Below are 26969 nucleotides of genomic sequence, written 5' to 3'. Positions count from 1 at the left end.
TATGGTATGGAATGTTGGGCTGCCAAGAGACATCATATTCAAAAAATGAGTGTAGCTGAGATGCGTATGCTTAGATGGATGTGTGAAAATACAATAAAAGATAAAATTCGGAACGAGGAGATACACAAGAAGGTAGGCGTTGCACCCATTGAAAATAAGATGAGAGATGATCGTTTACGGTGGTTTGGACATATTCGGCGAAGGCCTAATGATGCTCCAATTAGAAGGATGGAGAAATGGGAAAATATATTAGTTAAAAGAGGTTGGGGTAGGCCTAGGAAGTCATGGATGAAGATGATAGGAAAGAATATGAATGCTTTGAACCTCACCGAGGACATGGCATTGAATAGAAATGATTGGAGGAGAAGGATTCATGTGGAAGACCCAGAATGATTTTCTTTTTTGGTTCATATCGCCGACCTCATTTGTTTTGGGATGAAGGCGTAGTTGTTGTTGTTGTATATATATATATAAATACATAAATGCACACACATACATGTATACATACATCCATATATTTATATTTATGCACCTCTGCACCAGTGTGGTGTTATGTCACATAGGTCCGGGTACGACGACGCGTTACTTTAAAAAAACTTCGGTGCGGGGGTGCAGGGAGGATATATATATATATATATATATATAATTTTTAACAGTTTTAAGTTAACACTACGTGTATTTGTGTGCATTTATGTATTTATATATATAATATAGATAAAAATGAACTTGATTAGGGCTAACTGAATCTACTTTTGGATAGAAATGAACCTCTGTGTGGTTGACTTCACCTAACACAAAAGAAGCTGTGTCCAAGTATCGCACCCACCTGTGTGCCACGTGGGTGCGGTGCCCTTTTAGAAGAGTTCGTGTGACATAGGTGTGGTGTTATTTTTTATTGATGATGAATGACAATTGTAGATTATTAATTTTATTTATTGCATGAATTTATGCATGATGATATGATAATTGTTTTTATTTCATTAGTGTATCTTAAAATTGTTGAAAATTATATATATATATATATATATATATATATATATATATATATATATACCCCTCCCCGTTAGGGATGGCAGTGGACCGGGGGAAAGCGGGGCCCGCTCCGCCTTGCCCCGTTTGGATCGGGGATGGAGGCAGGGACGAAGGTTAAAATCCATCCCCGTTCGGGGATGGAGGCGGGGATGGACGTACCCTTTAGATATAGCCTACCAGTTAGATACATACCTAAATGAGTTTTTTTAAAGTGCTGCATTGTTGTATCCTCACCGGTATCCGCACCCGCACCTATGTGACATAGCCTACCAGTTAGATACATACCTAAACTGACAAGATGACATGAGGTGCACACACAACTCACCCCAACGACTAACTCGGATTTCCAACAAAAATGAGTTTTGAGGTCAATCATCTATCAATCAGACCCAAGGCAAATAGCAACACATCACTTATAAACTTGAGAATCTAGATTGATAAGATGACATAAGGTGCACACACAACTTACCTCAACGGCTAACCTTGACTTAATAACAACAAGACCAAAAATAAAAGATGCATTATGTAAAATTCAGTGATGGACAATCCAAATGCCATAAAAAAAGCCAATACACACTCATGAACATTAATTTCGAAATAGGTTAGTTCATTTCAAATATCCAATTTGAAAAAACAAGTTTCAAATCAAATCCAATAAAGTTAGGTAAAAACTTTATCCTAAATGTAGTGCAATCATATGCACAACAATATGTCAATTGATACAATTATATGTAATACATAATATTTGAGAATCCTTCAAAAGATCATAAATCCACCAACGAAAAACAAGTGCACTAAGCACATCACATGCAAATACAAAACCACTAGTGGGTGAGATACAAAGAACCAACTAAGGGCTACATACAATCTCCATAAAAATAATATAGATGCTTTATATAAAATGCCCCTAAAGAGGCATAAAGATCTACACATGTATGATCACATCAAACAAGATATTTTTCTCATAATTTAACATTCTTCAATAAGCATGATGTAGAATATCAATACACAAGAGAGAAATCATAAAAGATAAACATATTTATTATACAATAACAAATCATGCTTATGCCATTCAATAAAAGCTTCTTAAGGCAAATGCCAAAAAGAAAATCTTAATCCAATACGTGTCATTTGAAAATAATCTTACTTAATATTGCAAATATTGGTCAAATATATATGAAATAACATATTAAAAAAGACCTCATTAGAAATCGATCACAATAAAAGTTCATGCTTAATCACATCATAATATTCCAAAGATAGTCCATACATACGTTAAGAAATGTGATTTTTTAGTACTTTGCAAAACACATAATATTTTAAGAAGCCACATATTCAACTTCCAATTTTGTCTTTAAGAAATGACACGCTTGTTATTACTGTTTTGGTGGGGAAATTTACCAAAAACCCATTGCAGGCTTGATAATATGCAAGTCCAATCAGTGTATCTTTTTATGGGATAACTGAATGGGCTTCATGCAAATAAATATGAAAGTTCTCTGTTTATTTGCTAAAATATATGGGTGAATATATCTGGTTCAATCCTATTGGGTTTTTGGAGATGCATTTTTTGTTTCTAAAGCATTTCTTGTAGATTCTTTATGATTGAATTATTGCATCTTTTCATATTTTTCTTGAGGATTCCTTTACAGGTATTTTCTGATATAGCTGTTGTATCTTCTCTTTCAGATTGCAAATGGTGAGCCTGTTTATGAAGCATGCTGCAGAACTAATGTTGGGGGTTACCATGTTACTGATTATTTGAAGCAACTTCTTTCATTACAATATCCTTATCATATGTAAGTACAAAAAAAGTTGCAGTTATTTAGTGCGCCTTATTTGCTATGGTAATTTAATAGCCCTTTAATAGGTCAAGTATTACATGGGATAAGGTTGAAGAGTTGAAGATGGAGCACTGCTATGTAGCTTTGGATTATGCTTCAGAAGTGCAGTTATTTCAGGTTTTCTATCATTTCTATGTCATTTTGCCAAAATTTAAGAATAATTTCCTCTGATATTAATATGTTATGTAAACATCTATTCTGTTATATTCTATTTCATCAGTGATGGTTTCAAATTCTTGCTCATCATCCTCATGCAACTGTTCTGGGCAGGCGGTCATTATCACTTTAAACTGATTTTTTTAATGTGACAGCAACAAATGGTTATATCATTATAATTAAAATTGCTTTCTCCTTTTTTTTCTCTTTTTTGGGGTTGTGGGGATCATATCCTGATAGTTGGAGATTGCAATATCTTAACCATGTTTCATCTGAAAGATGTTGCGCCTTTTTTTTTCTGTGTAGTATAAATGATCGGTGGTGTGTAATGATTATGATGAATTACGAAATGAACAATGTTTGGTTCACATGAGATGGAAACAACACTAGAAGCAGTCAGAGAACTTTTAGCCATTGCATATGTAATGAGAAAATGTGGACATTCACTGAAAAGTAGAGCATTCAAACTGCAAAAGATATGGACAACTCAATCTGCAATAAAGTCCATTATCACTACAGTAAGCATGGTATTACCCAACTTATCTGGTTATCACAATGCATAGGCTGTCTTTAAAAGGCAATAGGTTGGATCCGAGGCAATCACAATTCATCACAATGTACAAATGTTTCATTCAAATTCTCATTGTCACATTCTGCTGAATGGTTATGCATATCTCTGCCAAATTCTGAAAATGACGAGTTGGGTAGAGAAAGAAAAAAAGCTAGCAGTCAGATGAACATGTGTCCTGTGAATTGATAATAATTGAAAGTAGTATACTGATATTATATCATGTAGTTCAGATACATATTTAATGGATCTTACTATTTATCAATTTTCATGTCTATCTTTTTTATATCAACTGGTCTTGTGCAAGAGAAAAATGCAAAGAATTCTAAGTAGTTCCCATGTTCTACACTCAGAGATGAGAACATAATCAGTAGATTCCATACTAAATAGCACATGGCATTGGTAGCCCCTTCATATCTGATTTATGGGGAATATATGCTTCAGACTGCCCTGGCTGAAGATTTTCGTCTACATATATGTATGTGTATATGTATACATGAATTCATTATACCGACATCCATATGGTTGTGTGCTTGTCTAGTCCAAATAAAGCTGTAAATGGGCTGGACTTGGTTCTGTATATTCTGATCTGGGTGGGATGGTAGTCTAGGTCCTATCAACATTCAATTTCCTTTTCCTGGATTTAGGTCTCTCTGGGTCCTTATCTAGATCGGATGCATGATTGTGGACCAGCCTACACAGGTAAATCCTTTTCTTATTTTCAAAATAATATGTAATATTCATTGGATCGATCTGGAGCTTGATCTGGATCACACCAAATGGGTTGGAGTCCTAATATGTGTTAGATTTTACTCTGCCAAGCACGGTAATCTTATTGAACAGACCCAAGATTGTCCTTATGACTTACATGTTATTCTACATATGACCTGAGACTGATTGATTTGGAAGCTCTTTATGTTTTTTTTTTTTGCGTTTTTTTGCTCTTCAGTAAGCTGGTAACAGTGATTCTCCTTTTGTTTGGCCTTCTTGTTGTGTGCTTGAATAATTGTTTTGTTGTTCAATAGTGTTCTCAACATTTTCGAGTGAAGAACATGGGAATCTCAATCTTTCGCCTCTTAAAATTTCAGAATGGGACAAAGGAAGCTGAAGAAAAAACCAGATGCTGGCAGCTCCCATGGATTCCCCCTCCAGCAGAGGAGGAGCCATCAGAAGAGGAGTTGGCAAGGAAAGCTGCCATCAAAGAAAAGCAGGGTCAAAGGCTGCGAGAAATGGCTGCTGCTAAGAGGTCTTCCAGAATAACGGACTTAGAAAATGAGCTCCAAGGTTTGAAATTTCTTCTGTCTCAGTTGGAAAAGGTTGAAGATCATGATCATCAGTTTTTTCTAGAAGAAACTGGCTATGCTTCAAAACAAGAAATCGAGTCTGCTGTGACAAAATTGATGCAAACTTTAAGAAAAGCTAAAGGTGAGCCAGCTGAAACTGAGGAGAAAACTGATCTACCAGTAAGCGAGAAGTACCCTCTCCTTGATATCCCCAATGAAATGCTTACTCCAGAGCAGGTATGCAGATGTTTTCTGTCATTTTTTGTTAGTTATTTGGTGAATATGCTGTGAAATTCTACCGTCTGCTTCTAAATATCTTAGGAAATTATTTGTGGTTATCAGCACTCCTGATCACTACTTCTTGCATGGGTTTTGGTTACTATATTTTATTGTGCACAATATCTAATTGTTGGGGCTGTTATTTTGAACGTCCTATTGAGTAGTTGAAGGAGAAAAAGAAACAAATGTTCCTAAAGACGACGTCAGAAGGACGACAACGAGCGAAACAGAAACGCTATGAGGAGGAATTACAACGGGAGATGAAAAACCAACAAGATGAAGTGAAACGCTTGTATGACATCATGATATCATCTTAATCTTCTCTTGCGATTCTTTTGTTGTCATTGTTTTCCCTTTTTTCCCTGTTTACTTTGATTAAATTTTAAAATGTCTACATTCTGCTAGAAATCATACAATCTCATATCCTCAAACTGTGTAAAGGTAGGAAATAAAAGGTGAGAGCTGACACATTGAAACCTTAGGGAGATTCCTAGAAATGAGAGGGCCATGCCAGATGGATACTTCATTCTTTTCTCATACCATATGCTTTTATTTCTTGAACTAGGCTCGGTTCCGAGCTCGAGCCAAGCTGAGCCTAACTTGAACAACATTCTAAAAAGGTATATACAGTAATGGGCATTTGGGAAGGTGGGATTCTATCCCTGACCTTCCCAAACGTTGCTCAAACGGCCCACCACTGCGCCTGACCATGTTTTTTGTTAACTGTGACCCAAAGAAATATACAAATACTAAAAGCACCTAGATTAGCATCCAGTAAAAAAAATGTGAGTCGCGGAACTCGATCTCAGCACCTTTTGTGGAAGAGGCTAACACCCTACCCAATAAGCTAACAATAACTCTTAGATTTTAAGTTGGAAACATATATATATATATATATATATATATATATATATATATATATATATATATATATAATGTTTATGCAAGCCTAATCGAGCTTTTCAAACTTAATCGAGTTTACCAGCTTGATCAAGCTCGGCTCGTTTATGCACACTAAGCCTGGACTTGTGTTCAAGTTCAGCTCATTTATGTTCACGGACGAACTCGAACTGAGCTTAAACGCTCGAGCTTGTTGTGCATCCCTACCCACCAGGGTGAAAGCTTTTTGTCTGGTTAGCAAAATATATACATATATGAGACCTGTATATTTATATAACTCTATGAGCCAAGCTTAATCGAGCTCATGGAGCTTATCCGAGCTTGATTGCTTCTTCAAGCTCGACTCGTTTATGTGTACTTGGCCTGAGCCCATGCTCAACCTTGGCTCATTTATTTTCTTAGACTAGTTCAAGCTGACTTAAACGGGATGAGTCTGAGCTAGCTCGGCTCGTTGTGCAGCCCTGGTACATAGTGAGTGATTTGGTTGGGTCCCCTAGTTTAATCTAAGGTGCAAAACTTAGAATTTCTTTGTTTCTGAACATATGTTTTTTTGGAAGGGAGATCAAACCACTGGAGAAAGCGAAAGGATCTGGGTAGGAAAAATTGACTAGAAGAGAAAATTGGTTGTCGATCAAACCCAAATCAAACCTCATTTCATCGCGCTAAACTACTTTATAGGAATAGTTTTCTTTTGTATTTTTTCCTCCATGGAGGGCGAAAAAACCCCCCTGAAATTAGAGACCTGGTTGTGATGATCTTGCCCTGCCATACCTACGGTCGCCATCCCAGTGGTGTACATCCCTCGACCCCCAAGAAGAGCATCTGTCGGGAGCGTGAAGAACCCTTCCCCTTGCTAGGAACAAATTCCCAAAGTCAACTTTCGTGGATAGGAACAGATCCGACCTAACCTCTTTGACCAGAAACCAGGATGAAAAGCTCACTCTTCGCCTTGCGAAAGGGGTGCCCACATGGGGGCTTGAACCAGGAGTTTAAAGTTTGTACCTTTAGAATGCTTGTTCTTTTAGCTTACTTTTATTTATGTTTCCTTATGAAATGTGAGAGCAATTATTCCTAAAATTTGTAGTGTTTTTTATCCTTTTTGGTTGATCTGAGTGACTTCTTGCTTGCCGAAAGATCTGTAATTTTCTTCGTCTAACTGTTGGACTCCCTTTCAGTTGTAAATTATTTATGTCCAACATGCTAATATTGCTGAAAGTGTAAAGAAACAAAAATCTGTCAATCACACTCAGTATGCTCACCAAAGATTCAAAAGAACGTGCACAAGTGTCCACAAAAGGGCACACTCAATACCAAACCCACACAAGGGGTATTTCATAAGGGGCTAAAAATAAATATTATTTTATTCATCACCATGCAAGAAGCATACAATTGAAGAGGGGGTGACCTCTATTTGTATACATGAGATGAGAGGGAAAAGGAGACTCAAATAGAGTCGTTTGAGCTAGTCCAACGACTTTAATACTAGTCAACTTTCAGTCTATCTTGTTCAAACTGAACTACATATAAAAATAATAAAATAAAAATAAGAAATGAAGAAAAAAATATAATATATAATATATATATTATATACATATTTACATATGTATATTTTAACACTCCTCAAACTTACGGTACAATAACCTAAAGTTTGTCTAAAAGACAGTGATATCTGGAGCAGCGAGAGGTTTGGCGAAGAAATCTACTAACTGATATTCAGATATCACGTAAGGCAGATCTATAGTCAGTGAAAGTCCATTTCAATATGTTTAGTTCATTCATAAAAGGTGTGATTGCTGGCAATATAGATCACACTCTTATTGTCACAGCACATGTGTGAAGCATCAATTATTTGAACTCCCATATCAACCACTAACCTTCCGAGCCAAACCACCTCCATTGTTGTAGTTGCCATTACTCAATATTCTGCTTGAGTTGATGAAAGCGAAACCTTCTGTTGCTTCTTACATTGTCACGAAATCAACGATTTACCTAAAAACACACAAAACCCATGGTTGAATGTCTATTACTGTGATCACCTCCCAGTCAGCATCAGTGTAAGCAATTAAATCTAATGAAGATGAAGCAGACAAAAAAAGTCCTCGAGTTAGTGAATTGTTAATATATCTAATAATACGTAAAACTTCTCTCATGTGAACAAAAGTAGAAGCGTGTTGAAATTGACTAGTTGTGTGTACAACGTGTGCTATATCAGGTCTAGTAATTGAAAGATAAAGAGTGCTCCAATGAGTTGCTTTTAAGGAGTAGGATTTTCAAGAAGTTCTTCGTCATCAATTCACATTTTGGTGTTGGCAATCTTAGGGGTATCAACTTTCTTATCATCCGTGATTCCGGACCTGAAAATAATATCAAAAGCAAACTTAGATTGAGATAACAAGTACTCTCTAGGAGAGTAAGCAACTTCAATTCCTAGAAAATATTTCAAGAGTCATAAATCAGTCATTTCAAAATATTTTTTGAGAATTCTTTTAATATTTTCAACTCCCTGTTTGTCTCTTTCGGTAATGATCATATCTTTCACATAGAGAAGTAAGATAATAATGCATGCACCAGAAATCTTAATAAACAAGGCAATATCAGTTAAACAAGATCTGAATCGAAAATTAATCATAACACGACTAAATCTGTCATACCAAGCTTTTGGTTCTTGCTTAAGGCCATAAAAAGCCTTTTTTAGACGAAGTGCTTTACTCTTAGGAACATTTATACTAGGAGGTGCCTCCATATAAACTTCTTTAACTAAGTTCCATTAAGAAAAATATTTTTGACATGTATTTGAAATATAGACAATTTTCTAATCGAAGCTAAGGTTACTACAGTTCTAACAATGGTCATTCTAGCGACTGGAGCAAATGTTTTCTCGTAATCTATGCCATATTCTTATGAATATCTTTTTCGCAACTAATCTATCTTTATATCTTTCAAGAGTTTCATCGTTCTTGGTTTTAATCTTGTATATTCACCTACAACCTATAGGTTTCTTTTCTTGTGTAATATCTTGAATGATCCGGGTATTAGCCTTTTCCAAAGCTTGTAACTCTATTCTCCGGGCTTCTACCCATTCAAAATATTTTTTAGCTTGAGTATAGGTTAAAGGTTCCACATATGAATGAATTAATGTGATGAATGCATTGTATTTTAGAGAAAAAGAGTCATACGATACATACTTTTTCGGTGGTTTAAAAATCCTAGATGATCTTCTGGTTTGTACTTCAAGGTATTCAACATATTTCTCTAGTGCACATGGTTGATTAAGGTCCCTACGCCTAAAATATTGTAAATAGTTTTTGTTCCTATGGTTTGCTTTGCTCTTCAGTAATTATATCATCACCATTATCAAGATCACATTCATCAATACCACTATCAAGGTCACATTCATAATCACATTTTTAATAACTTGAAATCAAATCAAATAAGAATGAGTAGTTAGCTACTTTTTCTATCTTTTTAGAGTAAAAAAGTTTTTCATTTTATAAAAAATACACATTTGTTGAAACATATAATTATTTACTTTTGGGATCAAAGCATCGATGGCCTTTTTGATTTATCTGCATAACCTAAAAAGGCATAGGGAACACCCCGATGGGAGATCTTATAATTTTTGTTAGTGAAAACAAAACATTTGTATCAAAAAACTCTTCATCTATAGTAGGGGTGTCAACGGGATTGGTTTACCCAGACCTGACCCGAACCAAACCCTATAGGGTCCGTGTATGGTGATAAATAAGAAGTCCCGATTAAGACCCGGGTCCGAACTCGAAGGTCTGATTAATGCATGTTCTCGAGTATGGTTTGTGAAATTTTATACCAGACCCGGACCCAACCCGAGTTTCGATTAAGACCCGTCATTTTCAATGTAAAAATGATAAAAATATGGTTTTACCTGGTATGGTCCGAGTTTGGTGCAGTATGTTTGTTCTTATAGTGGACCTGATACCATACCTAAAAATTTGGTTAAAGTCTGGTTTCACCTAGGTCTGAACCAAACCGGACCCACACCCCTAATCTAGGGTAATCAAGAGCTAATTTAAAAAGTTTTTCAACTGGTGTTATATTTTGCAGAGAAAAAGATGACATTCTATTAATGAGATATGTGGCAGTTAGGGTTGCTTCAACCAAAAAATTCGTTGGTACTTGACTTGCTATCAACAAAGTTTTAGTTGTTTCTATGATGTGTCTGTGTTTTCGTTCGGCTAAATTATTTTTTTGTAGTGTGTGAGGACATGACTTTTGATGTGTGATGCCATGTAAATTCAGATAATCTTTAAATTCTTTTGATAAGTATTCTTCCTCTGAATCAGTGCGAAAGATAGAAATGTCATTATTAAACTTATTTTTGACTAAGTTATGAAATATTTGAAAATGAGAAAAGACTTCAGACTTATGCTTAAGGAAGTAGATCCAAGTATGCCTAGTGAAATCATCAACAAAAATCACATAGTATGCATATATCCATCCTTTGATATAATTGATGTTGGTCCCAAACATCCAAATGTATTAACTTAAGCAGTCTAGATGAAATAAAAGTTCTTTCATGAAATGGTAATCTCTTCATTTTACCAAGGATATGGTCTTACAAACTTTTTTTCAGATTTGAAAAATATTGAATTTTGGATACATTAGGATGACCAAGTCGTTTGTGACATAAATCCAAGTCAATTTTCTGAACATTGCAACAAAAGGTATCCTTAGGCATTTCAAAAAAATCCATGTAGTAGAGGCTTCCTCTATGGCCTTCCCTAATCAGCTTCCCTGATTGGTGATCCTGCATCCAACAACCATTAGAAAAAGAGAAATTACATCCATGGTCAGATATTGAGAAACTGACGAGATTTAAATTTAATTTAGGAATATACCTTACTTTTGGAATAATAAATCTTTTTGAATTTTGTAAAGTATTTTCAAAATTTTCAATTCTTTTTATTTCAAGAGATGTACCATTGGTTATGAAAACATTTGATATGTTTGACTTGATATGACATTCAAATAAATTTTTTTGATTGGGGGTCATATGAAACAATGCACCAGAATCAAGAAGACAATGAGTTTTACTGGGATCAGAGAAGGAAGAAACCCCGGCTCCAGTCGATGCTCCATTTGAGGAAGATACTCCTTTAAGAAAAGGTTGAAGAATCTCCATAAGTTGTGACATAGATACATATGCTTCATGAGATTTGTTCAAATCACCCGGTTCTTGAGACGAACCAATCGAAGCCACTTTGTTTTCTTTCTTTTTTCTAAATCTAGGACATTGAGGTTTGGTATGTCCCGACCAATGTTACCGGAAGCACCCTTAGTAGTGGGAAAGCGTGCTTCCTTGAAGCGCGTTTCAAAAGCACGAAACGTGCTGGGAAGCGCACCCAAAAAATAGGAAGCACACTTTCCAATTTTGGGGAAGTGCGCTTCCCATTCTGGGGAAGGGTGCTTCCCCCCCATTTTTCATTTATTTTATTTTATTTTATTTTTTTATTTTTATTTTCTCTTTTTTCGCTTCCTAGGTCGGTTCCGAGATGACTCTTGGTTCACTTCTAAGTCGTCCCACGCTTCCCGTTTTCTAAAATTTTGAAAGTGCCTCGCTTCCCACTTTCGCTTCCCGTATCGCTTCCTCGACTGACAACTCTTGTCCCGACTCATGATAATTATAACAAATAATCTTTTTCTTGTCCTACTCGTTGCCTTGTTTTCAATAAGGTTTGTTGTCAACCTCATTTCCTTGTTTCCAATGAGGTGGTTTGTAAGTACGCACGTAGTTTTTTGGTCTAGAGACAGCTAAAACAATCATCTTCATTTTTCAAGGGATGCCCTCTTAGCTTATTCTCCTTCATACTCAATTCTTCAAAAGTGTCAACAATAAAAGGATTTTTCCTCTACGAAGAAGCACAAATTTGGTGATTTCAAACTCCGGTCCCAAACCATTTATAAATTGATAAAAATGTTCCGCATCAAGTTGCTTTTACTGGAGCTCTATATCTTCCGAGTAATGCCACTTAGTCTCAAGGATAGATAATTCTTCCCAAAGTTCAAACAATTCATTATATTTTTCTCTAATACTTTTGTCGTTTTGAATAATTGTCCAAACTTTGTTTTGCAAATTGCACACATGTGCAATATCCTTAAGGAAATACATATTCTTAAGGTATTCTTGTGCTTTGTTGACATGCTCAAACTTTGCGAGACTAAAGCATTTTTTAATATCTACATTATTGATTAACCAAGACATAATCTTGGCGTGCCTCATTCTCTACTTTTTTCACTTTTTTTTTATAAGTGGCTAGTGCCTTAGCCTTTTCACCATCCGTAAGAAACAAGAATCTTTCAATCACACTCAATATGCTCATGAAAGATTTAAAAGAACACGCACAACAAATGTCCACAAAAGGGCACACTCAATACCAAACCCACACAAGGGGTATTTCACAAGAGGGCTAAAAATAAATATTATTTTATTCATTACCATGCAAAAAACTTACATTTGAAGAGGTGGTGACCTCTATTTTTATACATGAGATGAGAGGGAAAAGGAGATTCAAATAGAGTCGTTGGAGCTAGTCCAACGACTCTATTTGTAGCCGTTGGACTAGCTCCAACGACTCCAAGACTAGCAGCCTATCTAGTTTAGTTCAAACTGAACTAGATACAAAAATAATAAATTAAAAAATAAGAAATGGAGAAAAACATACATATATATTATATACATAATTACATATGTACATTTTAACAAAAAGGACAACTGATTTGCTTCCAGCTGAAGTATCTATTACCTGAATGTTGAGAACTGGATAACTGCTAAGTACTTTTTGCTTATATATGTTCTTAACCCCAAATGAGTAAAGCGAAGGTTGTAAGTAGCGTATCATTACCTGTATCTGTCGGGCCAATAGTAACACTGTATCGTATCATATCGTAATTTTTTAATAAAAAGTTTCAAAAAATATCAAAAAATCTAAAAAAATAGTAAAAATTCTAAAAAAAAATCATATCACATCAAATAATGATGAATTGCACAAAATACAACCATAAAATCATATATGAAACATTTATGTCTCTATGAGCTGCATAAGACATCATCAAACATCAACTATCTCACAATAACAATGCAAAATATTAAGTATCTTGCAATTAAGAACATGCCACAAGACTCGTACTTTCATACTACATAAACAAAAATATTATGACAATAGTTGCACTCGATTTTCAATCGGTTTCCACTCATTACTTGAGTAATGAGTGCCCCATTGTTATGCCGGATCATCTGATGTCATATTTTTTTTACCTTAACCCATTTTCTTTGGTGAAAAACTGGTGGAAATGCATTTTGTTTATCTTAACCCATTTCTTTGGATGAAAAAACAGTAAAAATGCACTTCTAATGTCCTCTAGACAAATGGAGAAGTTGACCCTCAAGGTATTTAAAACTAAAAAAAAAATTGGCCTTTTTAAAGTGCGCCGAAGGTGTATCGTATGATACAGCACGATACAGGGGTATATCATACGATACACCCGATACGGGTATGATACACTCGTATCGTGATCATAAACCCCAAAAGTAATGATACGTATCATACCCTATCGTACGATACAAACAACCTTGAGTAAAGCCATTGATAATTTTGCTAGCGTTGATCAACTTGTAACTAGTGAATAAAGTCCTTAATATTTTCTTAGGAGCGTTAAGTGATAACTAGCTTAAACAACTTTTGTGAACATGCATCTCATAAGCCCGAGTACGCGACTCAGGTCCTTTTGTCCGGCTCTTGCTTATTTTATTTTTCTTATGTTAGTGGTGTTGCTGATTTGACTGGTGATGGGACAATTCAAAAATTTGTCTACAAGTGTATTTTGGGTGTTAGTTTCTACCTAATCATACATACTGGCTTGTGATATGAGTCGGAACATGTTTGAACAGCTTCTCAAGGAATATGTCAGAACAAAATCAAATCATTTTGTGCCTCTGTAATTGTTTACGGTCTTTCACATTATGTCAACAGTATTGCGAGTTTAGTATTTCATACAATTTATACTATGAAACTTTTCAAAGCCATACAAGAAGAGGCGTATTTGGCAAGTATGTTTTTTCTAAAATTATGTGGACCAAATTTTCTTCTTTCAGATGCATCTCTTTTTCTCGAGAAGTGTTCCCTCTTTTCCATTAAAAAGCAACTTTTTGCCTTTTGTGATTGTGCTGGAAGCATTGTTCTCTTAATGTAAATATTTGTTTTCTCTTGACCAGGGTTTTTGTTCATTCATCATTGTGAACTCTAGAAATCAGTAGATCTTATCTCTGAGTTCTTCCTTTTGTTTTAATCTATAGAGAGAATCCAGAACTTTATCAAGAGCAGCTACTGGCTAGACATAAAGAGCTTTCTGCAAAAGTTGAGCAGAGGAAAAGATTAAAGACAAATGGTGCAAACAGCTATGGTTCTGTCAATACTTCAGGAGGTGTAGGACGTGGGGAGCGGTTGAGTGCAGCTCAAAGGGAAAGGATGCGCCTCTTAACAACTGCAGCATTTGATCGAGGAAAGGGTGAGGACACTTTTGGTGCCAAGGATGAAGATTGGCAGCTCTACAAATTAGTGAGCAAAGATAATGATGATGATGATGACGGGCAAGATGAAGATGAAGCTGAGTTAGCTCGTATCACATCCAGACTTCAGGTTAGTTTTTTTAGATGCCCCAGAGCAGATACAAATTTTCTATCTTATATAAAGATCACATATAATTTGTCCCATTTTATGGCAGTAGCATGATTGTTTTTATTATCCTTGGAACTACAAGATTGGCAAGTCCTTGATAGACAAGTCTACTATCTCAGGGGCATGAATCCTTCATATTTGAGCTGTCTGTGTGGCTGTTGATTGGATATTACCAACAGTTACCTACTTGTTCTTGAAGTTGTTAACATCTCATAGTCACTGGATGCACTTACTGTAAGTACAAATCTTGATTCCTAGGAAGTGGGAAGCAGAATGAGTTGAAGACACTAGCATATTGGATTTTTTGTGTACAAGCAACTATTTGGCTGTTGGTTTCTGTTTTTGTAAAATTTTGAGATAATATGTATATATTTTGTTGTTGCTTCGCAAGTTTGTCTTTTAGATGAAAGGAATCAAGGATTTTGCATTTTAGATTCGCATCCGATATCATTATATAGATATGGATTTATAACACTTTCTACCCTTAGCATTTTTTTTTATTGTTTAAAAGTATCATATAGTAGTTTATGTCGTTAGCTTGGTTGAAGTTTCTTGGATTTGTAATACGTGTGATAATGTGTGCACAAGTTTTATTATTTCAATGTTCGGTGTCCAGAATAAGCTTATTTAAGGTGTGCCTTTTGAATATTTTGTACATTTGTCGAATGCATGTTTGTGTTATCCTCTTTAAATTTCAGAAAATATAAAACAGTTTTTTGTTCGACAGTGATAGCTATATTGTGAAGTAGTGACAAATAGTATGCACGAGTTTTCACACTGCATTAGGGATGTCAATTAATTGGATTTTATAGCGATCCGATCAAATCCGGCTTTGTTTAATCAGATTTGGTAAGCTGAAATCATATCTGACTATAATCGGATTTGGATATGATTTTAGGTTTTTGCTAGCGAAACTAACAGATATTCCGATTTGATTGATATTCAAATCCGATTTCATGTAAAAAGCGGCTTTGATCTGAGCTTTTCACCATCCGAGTCCGAATTATAATCCGTTTAGGCAATATCTGATTAGTCGGATCTGGTATTGGTCACATTCGATCCAATTCTGAACCTTTTACATCCCTAAACTGCAGCTTTACAGCACCACCGTGTTTGCTTTATTAACTTCCTAATTTGTTTTGAGTAGTGTTTTTACTTTTATGTGTGAAGGTTGGATCCAGTTTGAGCAATCCCAAGCATTGGCCTCCAACCAAGATGGGGCTGGTTCTTTCTTTTGTGCTATCATTGTCCTAAGTTAGCTCCACTGTCACCTGAACATTAGAAAAGTTGATATGTTTATGTGAATCTTTTAATCATCTTTGTATTTCTTGACGGTTTTTGTACATTTAATTGATATTTTTAATGTGACAGGATATAGATCCCACGTTCATGCCGAAAGTAATCACAGGAACCTCCCAGCCTGTAGTGGAGGTCCCGCAGTTCCGTTCTCTTACAGCTAAAGATTTCCAGATAAACCTTGGGGTTGAAAGGTTTCGATGTCCAGAGATTCTCTTTCAGCCACACATTGTTGGAGTAGACCAAGCTGGTCTTGATGAGATGGTTGGGATCTCAATCCGAAGACTGTCATCAAAGCACTTGGCAGAGTCAATGTGCAACTCAATACTAATTACAGGGGGGAGCTGCACCTTCCCAGGCATGGAAGCAAGGCTGCTTGCTGGAATCACCAAAATCCGGCCATACGGATCATCCATAAGAGTAATGAAGGCTTCAGACCCCATTTTGGATGCTTGGCGTGGGGCTGCATATTATGCTGCCTCAGACCGATTCTCTGAACAGGCCTTCACGCGACAGGATTATTACGAGAAAGGGGAAGATTGGTTAAGGAAATACCAATTCCGATACGCTTTGTAGCAAAGCATATAGGAAGGGGAATAGCCCCTTACCGAGCTCTGAGGATCTTTCATTTTGCTGGGTTTAATCCTTGCATGCGGGTCAGTCATATTCAAGGCCACGTCTAATTCTGCAGCCCTGTTTACAAGTGCTGGACCAAGCTAATGTCCACAGATCTACATTGGGCCAGTTCTATATATATGCTAGGTCTGGTCCTGTTCAAAGGCAGTGAGTCAAGATGCTGGGCCAGGTTTTGGCAGAGCGATCCAGAATATCTTTGTTTCATTCATAGCTAGAGCGAGCGAGCTGGGGGTACAATGTGTGTCTATTCTCTCTTTGCTCTGCTTGGGCAACTTATAGTTTTTATTTTGTATTATCTGAAACTAAACTTGTGAAAGGCTGTAGAAAATATGACATGAGAACGCCTTTTGATTCTATAATATATTTATATAAATCATGCACATGATGATACAAATTGGCATTTGTTTTTTAATGTTATGATTCTAAATCTGAAGGTCTTGTGGTAATTATTGTGGCTGTGTCTGTATTTCTTATTCCCTTTTGGTTGGTGGTGAGTTGTACCACCAAAGGACTAGCCATCTTGGAAAAGGAAGAATGTGCAACACATTCAAGTGGGCTTGTGGCTGTGAGGTGAAAATCCTCCTCAAAATCATTGCCTTTCATGGTTGCAATTTTTAAGTTTGGCTTATATGAATATACCGAAATAAGGTAAAATGCTGACAATCATCTAGAAGAAGCCAAGAACAATTAATGCCTTGATTGGCCCCCCTCTGTCACTATGTCAAGAGAAGGAAGGAAGTGTTTTATATGTTGCAAGTCAACTATGGTATTAAGAAATGTGAAAAACACTAACACCATAGTGGTGTGCAGGCTGGTTCTTAGCGAGGGGATGTTGTCATCCATAGCTGTGGGCAATTGGTCCTAGGGCTGGGAAACAAGCCAAGCTGCTCATAACTTGACTCATGTTCAGCTTGTAAAGAGCTCATTTGAAATTATAAAATAGGCTCAGCAAGCTGAACATGAACAATAGTGGTTCGGCTTGGCTCGGTTCTTATGCGCTTGTTAAATTGTAATCAATATATTTTATATATATCTCATGCCATATAATATCTTTTAGAACAAATGATTGAAGTATTTGGTTTACAGGCAATGAGTTTAGAGATAACTTATTCCTTCTAGCTCTGAAACAATGTTTTTTTTTGCAGTACTATTACTTCGAACTCTAAAGTAACATTTTTTCTGCAAACGAGCCACATCGAGTTCAGCTTATTATTAGTTCGATTGGCTTGTCATAAGAATGAGCCAAGCTTGAACACTTCAAGTGCAGGTTGTTCGTTTACCAGCCCTAGCAGTGCCCTCATTGCAGCATCAGATCAAGCATGCAAGAAAACAGTTGGGTTCTTGAGAATCTAATGAATTGTTATTGTTACCTTTAATTTGTTTAGCTGTTAGGGTGTAAGTGGATCGGTCTGATTCGAGTTCGGGTTGGATTTTGCCAGACCTGCTTTGGAACTTGAGTCCAAATTTCAGACTCAAACTCGAGACAGATTAAACTGGGGGTGGTTTCTCCGTGTAAATATAAAAAAAAGTCTAAACTCGTTTCGCGTTTGAAAAGACAGTCGACAAAAATGGTATTAAGAATTAAGTTAAAAAAAAATGACAACAGAATGTGGAAGGGTTAATTCAGTTTTATTTTTACAAAACAAGGTCATAAGCACAAAATTATGTATGAGATGTGCACAAGATCTTGTAGCTTCTCTTTTAGACCATAGCTAAAAAATTAATCTGTTAACTTTCACACTCCAAAGTCCAAACGAGACATCGAAAATTTTAATTTAATACAATTGGTTTTAAAATGGGGCCATCCTTTGGTGCAATAGTAAAGTGATCGAGCACCGATCAACATGGAAACACAGGTTCTTAATTAGCAGATTTTATTTATTTATTTAGAAAACCTTGAGAAAAAATGTTGGCATATGTAGAAGTAATAAAAAAATCTATAGAAATCTGAAAAAATAAAGTTTTAACATCACTTCAACATCGTGATAAAACTGTGATACTTTCAAAAGCGACATCATATGAGTTTTTTCATAGAGACAATTGGAAAAGAGAAGAAAAAAAAAGAGACAAGATCAGGTCGGAGGCACCTCTAATGGATTACCTGCAGAGGTGCCTTGGATGTTGTTCATTCATGTGATGAACGGCAACCCTAACACCATGGCTGGAAAGTTTAGATGGTTCTCAAAAAAAATTTTTAAGGCACAAAAATTGAATGGCTGAAAAACAAGAAAAAATGGGGTGGTGGGAAAAACTAGGGCCCAAGGTCATAGACATAGATGTTTGTTTGGCTCATCATGAGAAAGTAAGGGAAAACAATTTCAACTCAACAATTTGGCATAAAAATTATATGAAAGAAATATTGATCTAGATGTGAGATAAAAGCTGGAATTCGTGCATACTCATTATTATTATTATTATTTATACCCAAATTAAATAATAATATTAATAATAAATGGGATACCACCTCGGTGGTCGGTGATTCAAGCTTTGATCTTCACTAAATGGATGGTGTGGATCACATCTATGGAGTCTGATTGGATCAAAACAACTTGCATGAATAAAACCCCTAAAAAGGGTATGAAGATAGGGGATGAGTGGATCCCAACTCTTTATATCTCCTAGAGAAATGGAGTAAAATGTAAAACCCTGTTTGAGAAAGAAGTGAAAGAAATTCCAAAGAAAAGAAGACCAAGTGGGCGAAATAAGACAAACAGTAAACTAGTTTAAAAATGAGCAAAGAAATTCTTAGGCAAAAAAAAAAAGGAGCATTCATATTGAAGTAGTGTGTCAGAAGATTTATAGTTGTTTAAATATAAATATAGTTGTAATGGTATATGGCTGTAACCAGTCTGAGGCTGATAAGTGATAATGACACACCGTATGAAAGTCTTTCCAGAATTTTGGTTTACAAATTACACAGTGTTTGGAGTGTGACAGAAAAATATTTTCCACAAGGTTCAAAACTCAAGTACAGAGTTTGTGGATTGGTGCTCAAGTTGGCCCACCTGTACCGTTTATCTAGACTTTGCCAGAACAACATGCTGTCTCGATGCCCAAGGGGGGTTGGCTTAGTGCGGTGGTGCCCTGGCCAACGGGTCGGGATTGACCCGGACCTGACTCGTACCAAACCTTATAGGGTCAGGGTTTGGTGATAAATAACAAGATTTATTAGAATCCGGGTTGGACCCGAACGGAATAACTCAATCTTCGTAAATATTCAAGCATTCAAAAATCACATTTTTTCGTCGAAAATACATGATCCAATGGTTGATTCCTAGAAAAGTGACCATGCCAAGCACATCCACATGGTTGGATTTGCAAAAAAAAGTGTTGAAAATGCCCATATTTCTAGTTCTCATATTTTATTTTACATATTCTAGTTACTCTTGGGATATATATTTATAGTCACTAGAATATATATGAGAATTGAAAATATGACAACTAACCACGATTTTCATGGATTTTTGGTTCTTTTCTCTTGAATCTAACCTTATGATGTTATCTATATGTTTGGGAATCCGCTCTTGAGTCATCCGATTTTGATGCATAAAAGAGATTTTTTAAAGGCTTTAAAAATCAATGGCTCGTGAACTTCATAAATATTTAATCCTTTAAAAATCACATTTTTTATAAAAAATACATAATCCAATGGTTGATTCCTAACAAATTCACCATGCCAAACACATCCACATTGTTGGATTTGCAAAAAAAAATGTTGAAAATATGCATATTTTCAATTCTCGTGTTTTGGTTATCATATTATAGTGCGCATATTATAATCTCTCTCTCTCTCTCTCTCTTTATATATATATATATATATATATATATATATATATATATAGATGTGATTTCTATATTTTAATTAGTAAAAAAACATGTATTAATTTAAACAATTTTTATGTTTAAAACTGTAGATGTGTTTTTGGCTAAAAGAATGATTTATTATGCAGCCAAAACTTGATTAACAAAAAAACAATAATTCTTGTTAAATTGATTTGATCCAAAGCATGTTGTTTAATAAATAAATAATAACAAACACATCTACAAGTTTGAATTAAACAAAAAAAATACATGCAAGTACTCCTGATCAATTAAACAAAAGAATGTTTGAAAGCTGAAAGCAACATACTAACCTCTTTACCTATCGCTTGGAAGCTAACCACTTGAACTATTTATGTTACACTACACAATATGCTTTTGTTTTTATATATGTTATTACAGAACGAGTCAATACGAACTGAGCCAAGTCAAACAACACTGTTGTTGGTGGAGTTCATTATACGAGTTCAAATGAGTCCCACAGGAGCCAATCTGTGAGAAGCCCTTCTTGTTTCCCAACACTGAATGCAAGGATGTAAATAGTTCACATTCGGGTTGGATGTAACCAGTACCAAATCCGACTAATCAATTCAGTTTCAGATTCGGATACGAGTGGTGCAAGCCTAAAATGACCCTTAATCAGTGTGTGTTTTAGGGGTATTAACGGGTCGGGTTTGGTTTGAACCCAGGTAGAACCAGACTCAAACCAGATTTAAGATGATGGTATCGAGTCCCAACTCGAGTCTAATAAGATCCACCATAAGAAAAACCATACTCGGATCCTATATAAAGACTACATGAACCAGACCCAGATCATACCCGATAAAAAAAAAAAAAATTAATCATTTTTACATTGAAAATGTGCTCATATTAATGGAAACTCCGGTCAGGCCCGAGTCTGGTATAAAATTTCACAAACCATACCCGGCTGCATATATTAATGGAGCCTTCGGATCCGACACCGATTCTAATAGGGTCCTCACGGGTCGGATCTGGTCAAACCCGACCCGATGACACCCCTGGTGCGTGTGTGTGCGCGCGAGGGGCCGCGGAGAGAGAGAGAGAGAGAGAGAGAGAGAGAGAGAGAGAGAGAGAGAGATGAAATGAACAAAGAAGGAACGAACAGTCATTTGATTCAGTGATCACAAAATTACACCAAAAAAATGCAACAGATTATAGAAAGAAGAGTACATAAAGCGTGAGCGAAGGGTATATATATAGAGAGAGAGAGAAGGGAAAAAAACAGGGCCGTGGGTAATTATCTACATATTAGTAAAGGAAAAAAAACAACAACAGAGCAGCAGCACCACCACCACCAAGAAGAGAAAGAAGTGAAGAGGCGCGGCGGCACCGAGCCAGCAATGGAATCAAGCCCAGGCCTGCCGTCTGGGCGCGGTCGCGAACAAGAGCTCGAGGTCCGGCGGATGGAAGTAGCCGTTGGGCGGGGGGTCCTTGCGCTTGGCGATGGCCACCGCTTTCTTCTTGGGAGGCGGTGGGCACGCGAACGACGCCGGGATCATCGAGTGCTTCGGCGTCTCGCACCCTTCTTCCCCATATTCCCTCTCCATTCTCCCTCTCTAGAGAGTCTCAGTGAAAGAACAACACAGCTCCTGCAACACAAACACAAAGCAAGATTTGGGGCTGCTTGAGAGAGAGAGAGAGAGTTTCAAGCTTTGAGAAAGAGAGAGGGAGAGATTTGAACAGAGAATTGGAGGGAAGATATCTGGAGCCTTTGGGTGCTTTTATACACGGAAACGCTTCGTTTCGGGGAAGGGAGAACGAACGGGGGCACGTTGGTTCGTTTCTGGAAGCTTGCTGGGGAAGCTGCTGGGCTGCCGCGCTAATTGGTTTTATTCGGGAAGCCTATCAAGGAAGTTTGCCGGGGGACGGTGGTAGTGGACCCCACCTTCTCCCCCATCTTGGTGGTGGACCCCAGCCCACCATCATCTGGGCACCGCCTTGCCAGATAGGTGGTGGACCCCAGCGCTACGTGGCACCCCAAAATACGAGGCGCGAAAGGGAGTCGGTGAAATTCGCGCGGGAAAATTTTGAATCTGGACCGCTAGTTTTCGATCTTTGCCCTCGACTGGAAAGTCAGCGGCGTTCTTCGGTCAAGGACGGTAGCCTTGTGAAGTCAACTAGTCAAACGTCAGGTTCGGTCCGGATTTTCAGAACTCGGGGGTGTTCTGGTGAATTCGGTGGCATTGGTTTGTGGTGGGATTCGAGGTGTTCTAGCACGCGTGGCATTGTTTTTGTACTGGATTCACACGCGTCACAAGGAGAGCGAAGTGATCTCCTACGAGGTGGACACGTGGCAACATGACATGGCGTGTTTTCTTTTTCGGGGTAGAGATCAAGGAGAACGTGGCCGCCGTGCTATATCCAGCGTGGCATCACGTCCGAGTTTGAATGCTACCCACAGACTTCTGGAAAAATTTTGGCACATGACTCCGGGTTGAACTCAAAAGTCAAGCTCCCGTGTCCTGATGCCACAATTTGTTTATTAGTAGCATCGTTTTAGCGTCGTGAAAGTTTGTTATAATGCGGATTGTTGATGCTTAAACATCTTTAAAAAATAAACAATTGATGGTTAGGTACAAAACTAATTTAATGTTAGATAAACCCTTTATATATATATATATATGGGGACTGACGGTTTCCGGCCTCCTTCCGACGTCAGATGGCCGGAAACCGTCAGGGTAGCAGCATTTGTACTGGGTGGTGTGACCCCGACAGTTGCAGCCAATCTCATCATGGTGTAATGTGGCTGAAAAATGCAAGTGTATAACCATTTTTATACACTCGAGTGTATGATAAGTTGCTCTCCGAGTACTCCCACCCAATAGAAGCTTTAGATTTTAAAAATTCTTAAACCTTTTGTTGTTGTTGATTAGACCCCCCTTATACAAATGATCCATATGCATGATTTAATAGAAAACAAGTTTTTTGATCATGTGATTATAGCATATATGTATGTTTTTTAAGACCCTTAAGGAGCACAATGTATCAAAACTTTATAACTTAAAAAATCTTATTTTTATGTAAAAAAAAAAATTTAATCTAAAACATGATTCCTATCAAATAAACTATGAGTACATCCATAAGGTTTAATTGAAAAGATACAACCATAATTTCTAGTACGTGAGAGTAGGTGCTTTCATAGCACGGTAGTATTATATATATATATATATATATATATATATATATATATATATATATATATATATATATATATATATATATATATGTGTGTGTGTGTGTGTGTGTAAAAAATAATAGTTGGCAAACATGTGCAAAGAGGTGTTCTCGGGTTGTTTTTCACAAATCTGACCTTATAAATGTGCTCGGCATTGTAGATTTGTTAGGAAACAATAATTTGATCATGTTTTTTTTACAAAAAAATATTATTTTTTAGCTTTGAATATTTATGAAAATCTTAGAGCCTTAATTTTCAAACCTTATAAAAATCTACCTACTTACCAGAAACGGATGATCCAAAAGTAGATTCATATCAAATCAAGAACTTCGAATACTAGATTGTGAGAAATGAAAATATGAAAATTTTGCAAATCCGGCCTTGCAGATGTGTTCAACATGGTTCATTTGCTAGGAATCAATTGTTTATGGGATTAAAAAGCATGATTCTTATATACTTGAATATTTTTAAAAAATCATGAGTCGTTGATTTTCAACTCTTAAAACATCCTGCTTATGCAACATGATTAGATGATTCAATATCCACTCCTTTTAAAGCCAAGCATGTGTAGAACACATCTTTATGGACAGATTTAAGAAAACAAAAATAAAAAATCTCATTAAAATTTAGTTTCACACTAGTTCTCATATTCTAATGGCCCTATATATATATATATATATATATATATATATATATATATATATATATATATATATATATATATATATATATGAACCAGCTTCTGCAGAAACGAGTTGAGCTTCAATACCTCATGCTCGGTTTTCCTAGTTGTGGATCCTGTCATGTGTCATGGATCTGGATATTCGGCCATAATTAGTGATCGGGTTTTAATGGGTCATCCCATGCGGGATGGTCTTTCATCACTGCTTGAAATTCCGGTGCAACACCACCATTCTTGAGCCAGGATAGGTGTGTTGTGGAAGCTTGTCCAGGGCATATGTTTGGACAGTCACTGACACACGCACAAGTTCATGAAAAGCATCTGTTTTGTTGTAGTTCTACTGATTTCCAAACAGGTCTCAAGGCCTCAGAATTGTCATAAATGGCTAAACCTTAAGAGCGGTGGAGATCACAATTTTTCTCAAGAACCTTCTGATGAAACTATTCCCCTCTCAAACACCTGATGAAATTTTCCAAGTGGCATCCTTTCTATCAATGGCTCCTAATCTTTCGCCTTTGATTTATCTGAAGCTGGCAAAGTGGGGGCAAGAAACATTTTCCTTCCAAATAACCAGTTTCAATGGAAACCCACGTCGCACCTCTCCGAGGGAAGCATTTTCCGCCTGAGGGGGGCTTTGGGGCATTTGGTTTCTAGTGATTTACCTTTCTAATGTGTGAAACAAATGACCCCATAAATGGAGCAACAAACGGCGTAACTTATAATCATGATGAGTTTTTCCATGTGAGGAAGGTTGGTCAAAAGCCCACGAGTCTCGATAAGAGCATCATGAGAGGCCAATCTTATGCAATTTGTCTTAAAAAAATTATCATGGGAAGCAAGAATTTTTATTACTTAAATCATTGGAGGTATACTTTAATAATTGTTTTAAGTATATTTTTGGAAAGCAATTATTGAAGATATTAAAAGCTATAAAATATTAGCATGATGTCATAGCGTGTCTTGTTATGCCATCTAGACATGTGATTCTAAATGGCACGTTCACCAACAACCGTAACTATACTCATAAATATCAATTCTAATAATCCAACAAACCTTAGATTCAACTCCCTTTTTTTAAGCAAAAAATGTTTTGGGAGGACGAGATCTTCAGATAAATTATGGTCTCATTATTTAAAAGTCAATGAGTGACGCTTCTTATCTGCATAACTTTGCATGACTTTTTTGCCTATTCTGTTATGTGAGTAACTTCTGACAAATCATTTGTACTTGATTTGAGTAATGTTGAATAATTTTTGGTAACTTTAAAGCTCGCTTACCAATACCGTTTCAACAACTCGAAGAACAACAAGACCTTCCGTACAAAGCCTCATATGAGATTGGTTCTTGAAGGCTTTTTTTTATAATGGTCAAATAATGATGTTTGGTTCTTGAAGTGTTCTGATTTTTTTTACCCTTGATATGTAAAAGATGTGATTGCCATGTGAAATTATGTCCACTTGCTCTTAAATGTTTCAAACTTGCAAATGACTCAAACGTACCAAAGTTCTGACCTAAGTCTGAAATAGATTGGACCTATATTTTTGGTTATGAATCAGATTTATCAAGGAATATCAATGGCTCAGTTTGGTCAGATATCCGACCTGAATCCAAATACAATTAGTCTCGTTCAATAGCCAGATTCAGATCCGATTAATAATCGAATTTTGGTTTGGTATTAAGTTTGCATTCAAACCCGAACCTGAATCCAACAAAAACTGGAATCCTTTTAAAACTCGACCCGATTAAGTGTATCAAATTTTAAACTAATCAGATCCGGATTCAATTATGTCTAATTTCATTCGACTCCAAATCTGAAACCAAACCTAATTAGACCATACCCAATTAAGTCAGACATGGTGTAACGCCCCAAAATCTTAACCCCCAAAATACACATTTTTTTAATATATGGTGAAAACATAACTTGAAATAGTTGTGGGTTACAGACTTTGGGCAAGTCGTAGGTATGATATGAACTATGTAAGATTGGATCCAACTTCTCCTTAAGACTTGGATCCAGGTTCAATAGTAAGGGTTCTATTTCAGAAAAATCATTCACAATTTAGACGCTTTAATATGCAAATCAGGGCAAATGCTATTTCATTCAAAAAGTTTCAATGTATCAAAATGAACAACTAACTACTTATGAATTAAATAAGTACAAAAATAACCTAAGTACACCCTGAAGAACCTAAAAGTTATGTTTCGCAAGTCCCTACCTTGCATCCACCATCCACAACTAAGTATTATATTCATAACTTGAAAGTATAAGGGTCAGATTGCATCCAATATGGTAGGTATATACCAACTTACAAAGAATTATATAACATTAAAATATTCATTCAGATTTATGATAGAACATTTCATTAATGCAAATATCCATGAAAGCATGACATATATGAAAGGTTCAAAACACTCAAATACAATGTGCTATTATCAACAATGATATTACGCACAACTTACATGAAATTTATGAATGCTAACCAGTATTATTTAGAACATGTAATGTAATATAAGTGCCACTCATGCAATACAATGCAAATGCCCACTCTTGCATGCAATATAATTCA

At 36.3% G+C, this 26969-nt stretch overlaps 1 protein-coding gene across 2 annotated transcripts in view; it reads left to right on the top strand.

Annotated features, from left to right (window-relative positions):
* Positions 1-17151, top strand: part of LOC149823279 (actin-related protein 5-like) — a 33375-nt gene extending 16224 nt beyond the window's left edge. Inside the window, exons 7-13 of one of the 2 annotated variants that reach the window (XM_090018748.1) lie at positions 2722-2831; positions 2903-2993; positions 4689-4884; positions 4951-5120; positions 5327-5454; positions 14392-14734; positions 16145-17151. In XM_090018748.1, the coding sequence (XP_089874874.1) occupies positions 2722-2831; positions 2903-2993; positions 4689-4884; positions 4951-5120; positions 5327-5454; positions 14392-14734; positions 16145-16645 (1539 nt within the window). In that variant the 3' untranslated portion in view covers positions 16646-17151. Of the gene's footprint in view, positions 1-2721; positions 2832-2902; positions 2994-4688; positions 5121-5326; positions 5455-14391; positions 14735-16144 lie in introns of both variants that reach the window. The other variant, XM_090018747.1, reaches the window with a different exon arrangement.
* The last annotated feature ends 9818 nt before the right edge of the window (positions 17152-26969 follow it).

Source organism: Nuphar pumila, chromosome 10 (genome assembly GCF_984573655.1).
Source record: "Nuphar pumila chromosome 10, dmNupPumi1.hap1.1, whole genome shotgun sequence".
Classification (NCBI taxonomy): Eukaryota; Viridiplantae; Streptophyta; class Magnoliopsida; order Nymphaeales; family Nymphaeaceae; genus Nuphar; species Nuphar pumila.
Note: the sequence above shows the minus strand (reverse complement) of the source record. Positions and strands in the feature narration are given on the sequence as shown.